General features: G+C 42.0%; 1 protein-coding gene across 2 annotated transcripts in view; it reads right to left on the bottom strand.

The window, feature by feature from the left end:
• Positions 1-3,502: 3,502 nt before the first annotated feature.
• The window catches only part of LOC138975335 (cartilage matrix protein-like), a 19,135-nt gene continuing 14,934 nt past the window's right edge, over positions 3,503-7,703 (bottom strand). For both annotated transcript variants that reach the window (XM_070347997.1, XM_070347996.1), the window contains exons 11-12: positions 6,960-7,532; positions 3,503-4,663 (exon numbers count right to left, since the gene is read on the bottom strand). In XM_070347997.1, the coding sequence (XP_070204098.1) occupies positions 4,647-4,663; positions 6,960-7,532 (590 nt within the window). In that variant the 3' untranslated portion in view covers positions 3,503-4,646. The remainder of the gene's footprint in view (positions 4,664-6,959; positions 7,533-7,703) is intronic.

Genomic DNA, 7,703 nt, shown 5'->3' with positions numbered 1-7,703 from the left:
TGGTCCGGTGTCAGAATAATGTGACTGGGTGAGACATAAAGCCCGTGCTGCGACTTCTGTGTGTGGCGCACGTTAAATGACAAAGCAGCACCGCCCTGATATCACCCTTCGTGGTGGACTGGGCGTTAAGCAAACAAACAAACAAACAAACACACACTGGTAGCTCTAGGCTTTGTCCTTCATCAACAGGAGCCAATAATCAATATAATGGCAATCTGACTTATCTACATATTCAAGACAATAAATATACATATGTATCTGTGTGCCAAATATTATGCATTTCTGATGTATGATGTTACTGTAAAATTGTTTCCTAGAAATCCAATGTGGCGCTGTTTATGCCAGTTTCCATAGCAATGGCAGTGTTTGTCCCTGAAAATTTGCAAATTTTTCATTTCCTTTATAAGTCACTTCAATAACTACCCAGAAAACGACATTATTCCATGTATTCTCCAAATTTATTTTTGGTAATTTTAGTGCCTCACATTACCTTAATGAATGGACAGTCCTACAGTTTGAACGTTCACCACTTTAAATGACTATCAACTTAAAACTGGGGAGTCGCAGTGGGTTTTCCAAAATTATTCTTTGTTTATTCTTCTAATTCTGCATTGTCGCGCCAATTATGCTGATTTTGGTTCAAAGGTGTTTCAGATAATCTGTTTTTACATTTAGTCAAGTTTTGACTAAATGTTTTAACATAGAGGGGGGAATCGAGACGAGGGTCATGGTGTATGTGTGTGTGAGTGTGTGTGTGTGTGTCTGTCTGTGTGTGTGTGTAGAGCGATTCAGACCAAACTACTGGACCGATCTTTATGAAATTTGACATGAGAGTTCCTGGGAATGATATTCCCGGACGTTTTTTTTAATTTTTTTTCGATAAATGTCTTTGATGACGTCATATCCGGCTTTTTGTAAAAGTTGAGGCGGCACTGTCACACCCTCATTTTTAAATCAAATTGATTGAAATTTTGGCCAACAATCTTCGACAAAGGCCGGACTTCGGTATTGCATTTCAGTTTGGTGGCTTACTTTGGTCATTAAAAATCTGAAAATTGCAAAAAAAAAATTGTTTTATAAAACGATCCAAATTTACGTTCATCTTAATTTTCATCTTTTTCTGATTCCAAAAACATATAAATATGTTATATTTGGATTAAAAACAAGCTCTGAAAATTAAAAATATAACAATTATGATCAAAATTAAATTTCCGAAATCGTTTTAAAAACTATTTCATCTTATTCCTTGTCGGTTCCTGATTCAAAAAACATATAGATATGATATGTTTGAATTAAAAACACGCTCAGAAAGTTAAAACGAAGAGAGATACAGTAAAGCGTGCTATGAAGCACAGCGCAACCGCTACCGCGCCAAACAGGCTCGTCACTTTCACTGCCTTTTGCACTATCAATCAATCAATCAATGAGTCTTATATCGCGCATATTCCGTGGGTACAGTTCTAGGCGCTCTGCAGTGATGCCGTGTGAGATGAAATTTTATACGGCCAGTAGATTGCAGCCATTTCGGCGCATATTTACCTTTCACGGCCTATTATTCCAAGTCACACGGGTATAGGTAGACAATTATTAACTGTGCCAAAGCAATTTTGCCAGGAAAGACCCTTTTGTCAATCGTGGGATCTTTAACGTGCACACCCAATGTAGTGTACACGGGGGTAGGTTCGGACACCGAAGAGAGTCTGCACACAAAGTTGACTCTGTGAAATAAATTTCCGCCGAACCTGGGATCGAACTCACGCTGACAGCGGCCAACTGAATACAAATCCAGCGCGCTACCAACTGAGCTATATCCCCGCCCCGCACTAGCGGCGGACTACGTTCAGTTTCATCCTGTGAGTTCCACAGCTTGACTAAATGTAGTAATTTGGCCTTACGCGACTTGTTTTTGTTTTTTTCGATGCCGAGCTGTGTGACATTCGATGAAATGGCCGAGAATCTGCAATTAATTCAGGTAATTCGTGTAACCCGATTGAATCTTTTATTGCAAGACATTTTCTGCCATAAAATGTGAAGTGCTTTGAAAGGCATAGAAAGCTGGAATGAAATGACACGGGACTGAACGTTTTAGCTGGGGTAGGAAAATGTCGCAATACTTTTTGTGCAGAGTTGAATTGTCTTCATGGAAAGCCCTATCGAGTCCAGGTTCTTAAAAGAGATGTCAGCAAAAATAAAATCTGGCCTCCATTTGCATTCCGTATTTTTCTAACATTTTCGTTCTCCTTCAAACATTGACAAATAAAGTTATTTTGGAAGGTACGTATGCACGCAGAGCACGTGCTACTTTTTGCTGCGACTGTATTTCACTGTGTTCAAACGTGGTTAGAGAAAGGATGTTCAAAAGTTGAACACTTCAATTTACAGTGTAGCTTCCGTTACCCAGCATGTAAGGGATTGCCCCCATAACCAATGATCGAATGTCAACAGAATCTCATCGCCAGCGAAAGTTTGATATGCCTTTAGGTTAAACAATCTGCACCTATGACGCAGTCAACGCATTGAGATAGGGAGGACCGCCCTCATAAATAAGACCGAAGGGAAATACCAGCGAAAAGCGCCCAGACGTTAACGCGCGTCTGACGTTAAACGAATGACGTCAGTAAGGGGTGTTGGAGAGCGAATTGTAAAGAGGTTGGTCGTTTCGTTAATCCCGCTTATATGAAGCTTTTGTGGAAGTGAGGGTCAACTGCAAATAGCATGGTCGTTCTGCTAATCCGACCTTTTGAAGGAGAAGTTGATTATGAGAGAAATGCACTTTAAGTCCGGATATTTCAAATAACTTTGGAAGACAGACAGACAGTACATACAAGAAGAGAGAGAGGGAGAGAGAGAGAGAAAAAGAGAGAGAGAAAAAGAGAGAGAGAGAGAGAGAGAGAGAGAGAGAGAAAGAGAGAAAGAAAGAAAGAGAGAGACACACACATACACACTCATAAACAACCAAGTATACATACACAAACACACACGCACATACAAACGCGTGCGTGAACACACACACACACACACACACATACACACATACCTAAAGTGTGGATGGTTACCTAAGAGGCGGCACTGGGTGTAGTGCCTTTCTAGTGCACTTGCACTACAACAGCACTGGGTGCAGTACTCGCTCCGGCATCGAAAAATTTTGCACTAAAAAATGCACAAAATTTGACCTATTTCGTCGCCTATAGAGGACGGAAAGAATGTCATTTTGAACATTGTTATGACATTCTTTCCGTCAAAAAAGTCAATTTAACGGTGTTAAATGAAGCGAGCATCCACACAATTAGGTTGCCATCCAGAGTTTAGGTTGCCATCCACGTGTGGATGGTTGCCTTATGGTGATTTAGGCAACCAAACCTGTGGAAACATGGGTACACACACACACACACACACACACACACACACACACACACACACACACACACAGAGTCAGCCGACCCTGTGTTTAGCTCAGCTTATACTCTCACAGGTTCACGCAAAAAGCCTTAAGACACAGAGATAACAAAAACATTTTTTTATTTGGAAATTCTTTTCAAACAACGATCTTATCATACTTAAAAACTTTAAAAACGAAAAAAAACATTCTCTCTCTCTCTCTCTCTCTCTCTCTCTCTCTCTCTCTCTCTCTCTCTCTCTCTCTCTCTCTCTCTCTCTCTCTCTCTCTCTCTCTCTCTCTCTCTCTCAATATTTGTTGGGATCATATACTATTATTCTACATACATTGAAGAATATGCACAACAAATTTTAACGCAAACACTTCTGTTTCATGAATATTGTGGTCAAATTAATTGAAGAGAAAAACGGTGTAATTAGCTCCTAGTGCGATTTTACCATGTTCGCTTTAAAGTTTACATCATCTATCCCTCCCCGATAAAGATTGATAATTGAAATCAATATTATGTTCTTCCACAAATTGTTCTTGGCCTTCACGCCTTTCAAAATAAGGAATAATGATGAGTATAATTCAAATGATAATAAAAAACATATCTGAACGTCTCTGTAAGATCAGAATAAAACACACATCTGACACCTCCCCGGTCTCTCCTCAAACTTCTCAGCATTGAACTCTTCAACTCTAAATCTGTGCTTGTTCTTCTTCTTCTTCTTCATCTTTTCTTTTCTTCTTCATCTTCATCTTCTTCTTCATCTTCTTCTTCTTCTTCTTCTTCTTCTTCTTCTTCTTCTTCTTCTTCTTCTTCTTCTTCTTCTTCTTCTTCTTTTTGTTAAGGATGATTAAATAATTGTGTGGCATCTTCGGATAGATGCAGATGTTAATGATAATATTACACAAAACAGCCTGTCTGAGACCAATTTCCGAATTTCACTTGTGTCACGACTACGCCGACATAATTTATTGGTTGCACAACAAATCCTTCAGCAACAAAAGAACCAGAAATCCGCTAGTCTGAGCATGACTGTTTTCAGTCAGTTTTATAATCCCTTGATCATCTTCAAAAAATATTTGCCAAAGTCACAATTATTTCAGTTTGTAAATTTTGCTTGTGGCACTAGTATGCCGACATAATTTATGACTACAAAATAGCCCATTACAGGTGAGCCACAAATCCGGGAGTCAGAGTCTTTCTTATGTCACTTTCATCAACCCCGATACGCTTGTATTTTCAGGATCCGCGGTCAGGCGGTTACTCAGATTCCAAGGCTGAAACAGAAAATGGACGTGACAATGAACGGGGAAAGCCGGCGGTAAGTGGAGATAAAACTGTATAAGTTATCAAATGACTATCTCTGGCGAAGCTAGGTTTCACCAGATTTTTGTATGTGGTATTGGCAAAGGGGCGGGGGAACATATATATCTATATCTATGTACGGCTTGTGTATGTCTGTCTGTCTGTCTGTGTGTTCACGATTCACGGCCAAAGTTCTCGATGGATCTGCTTCAAATTTGGTGGGCATATTCAGGTAGACCCCGGACACAATCGTGGAAAATTTTAAACACGTGCGTGCTCTCAGCGCGCAGCGTTGAACCGATTTTGGTTTTTCTGTACATCCATTCCCAGTAACTCTTCCTTATCTTCTCCAGTGTTTTGCGCGTTTATCTCCCTTCCTTCGCACGGTGCGCCGGCAAAGCCGTCGTACACTCGGCAAAGCCGGGTCCCCGGCGAAGCCGGGTATTCGGTTCTACTTCTTCCCGCTTCGCCGGGTACCGGCTTCGCCGGGAAGAAGTAGAGCCGAATACCAGGAAAGGAGATAAACGCGCAAAACACTGGAGACCTTCTAAAAATAGTAACGTGCAGTGACCTTCTAAAAATAGTAACGTAGTAACGGGAATATGGATTGACGCCACACGGAGGAAGGGAGATAATCGCGGCTGAAAACACTGCAGAAGATAAGGAAGAGTTACTGGTAGTGGATCCCGACAAAAAACACAAAAAAATCGGTTCAGCGCGCACAGCGCTGCGCGCTGAGAGCACGTGTTGAAATATCTCATCGATGAGGTTGTGTCCGGGGTGTAGCTGAATACGGTGTCCAAATTTGAAAAAGATCCACCGAGAACTTTGGCCGTGCATCGCGAACAGACAGACAGACAGACAGACAGACAGACACTAGTCGTATATATATATATATATATATATATATATATATATATATATATATAGAGAGAGAGAGAGCTCGAGAGAGAGAGCTCGAGAGAGAGAGAGAGAGAGAGAGAGAGAGAGAGAGAGAGAGAGAGAGAGAGAGAGAGAGAGAGAGAGAGAGAGAGAGAGAGAGAGAGAGAAAGATACAGAGAGAGGGAGAGAGAGAATTGAATTGAACTTTATTTAACAAGGATTAAGATTTAAGGCTACGCCTTTTCTTACAATCTGTCCTCGGGACGCATAGACACACAATTATATAATTAAAAAATTAAAAATTAAAAAGTTAAAACGTTAACCAACATGAGGAGGTCGGAAAACTTCAGCACGTGATAATAAAGATGACGATGATGATGATGATGATGACGATGATGATGATGATAACGATGATGATGAAGATGAGGCATGAAGAGCATACATATGTGGTTGTTCATCAAATCAAATGCACACTATGCAGGTAATTATAAATACAAGCTGGTAGCAATCGAACATGTAGCAATAGTACAACAAAAATATGTTCAGAACATACAATGCACAGCATATCTTTGACGTAATACTAAGTGTGGTAAATCAAAAGGCGTTAAACTACTCAGACATTAAGTGGTTTTTAACACATTTTTTAAAACTTTTTAATGACTTTAAGTGCTTAAAGGATGATGGAAGCAAATTCCAAACTGAAGTACCCAAAAAAGCAAGACTGGTCAATTCGTGGAATCGGTGGGATCAAGTTGACCGACCCATATCTGTGGGTAGCTTTAATAAATAATGATGTAATGTAAATCGGCACTTTACCGTAATACAATTTATGCATGAAAATGGCTTTGTTTAACTTGAGATGCTTTTCCAGTGGAAGAAAGTTAAGCATTTTTAATTTCATATCTGTTGAGGCATTATCCTTTACGATGAGTTTGGCCGAGCGACGATAGAGAGAGTCTAACTTTTTCGAGTGGACATCACTGCTGTCATTCCAGAGCGTCAAAACATAATTAATGTGAGGCATTACATGAGCATGGTGGAACATTTCCAGAGTCCTTCTGTCCGTAAATTGAGAGGGAGAGAGAGGGAGAAATAGGGGTGATGGAGAGAGATACATACAAATAGAGTGTAAGACAGACAGATAAACAGACAGAGACCTGTAGAGAAAGACAGACACAGAGCGACAGAGACAGACAGACAAACAGACGGTACGTGCGAGTGTGTGTGCGTGTGTGTATGTGTATGGGTGTGCGTGCGTGCGTACGTGCGAGCGAGTGTTCGTGCTAGCGAGCAAGCGTGCGCGTGCCCGAGGGAGCTTGCGTGTGTGCAAGTGCTTGCTAGCATGTGTGGTTCGCCTGATAACTGAAACACCACATTGCATCTTACCTTCACAGACTTGGGTCAGGACGTCCTGCCAGGTGACCTCGCCCTTGCCGACGTTCCCCATCAGCAGTCTCACAGCCTTAGGGTCCCTCTCCGCCGACAACTGCAGCAGTTGCTTCTCCTGAACCCCCTCCCCCACCCCCACAAAGATGAACTCCACCCCTGGTCTGTTGGCTGACGATTTGGCTCGCTGCACTTCCCGCGTCGCTGCCTTCAGATCGCTGATTGGTCCGTGCACGAAGACAACAGCCAATCGCTTCACGCCTCTCCTGGCTCCTCGGCTTACCACCGTCAGACTCTGTCTCGCGCGGGAGAGAACTTCAGCCAGGTCACCTTGACCCACAGAGGTCACGGCCGCAGCGAATTCTTCCGCGGTTGATGATTGGTTCCAGCCTACGTCTGTGACATCCGGGCATTCGCTGGAGACCAGTCCTGCGCGGACTTTGCCCGGTGTGATGAAACCACCAGCGACTTCCTTGATGATGTCAGTGGTGCGAGTGACGTCACGGCCCCCAGCGTGCGTGAAGTCAGTTACGAACATGACGTCAGCGGGATTCTTTCTCTGCTGACAGCGGGCTGAAAAGTTAGCGAGAATTGAGAAAAAGGCTTATCAAAGCCCTGATACTATTTTCACTTTTTTTCATTTGCATTATTTTATTGTCCAATTGCTAGGACATTCAGGTTGCTTCCTCCCCAGTAAAAAGCTAGCAGCAACAAGCGTCGTGCTACCCAAGTGTTTTCCTGTTT

This window comes from Littorina saxatilis, linkage group LG9 (genome assembly GCF_037325665.1).
Source record: "Littorina saxatilis isolate snail1 linkage group LG9, US_GU_Lsax_2.0, whole genome shotgun sequence".
In the NCBI taxonomy this organism is placed as follows: Eukaryota; Metazoa; Mollusca; class Gastropoda; order Littorinimorpha; family Littorinidae; genus Littorina; species Littorina saxatilis.
This window is presented reverse-complemented; position numbering and strand designations above follow the sequence as displayed.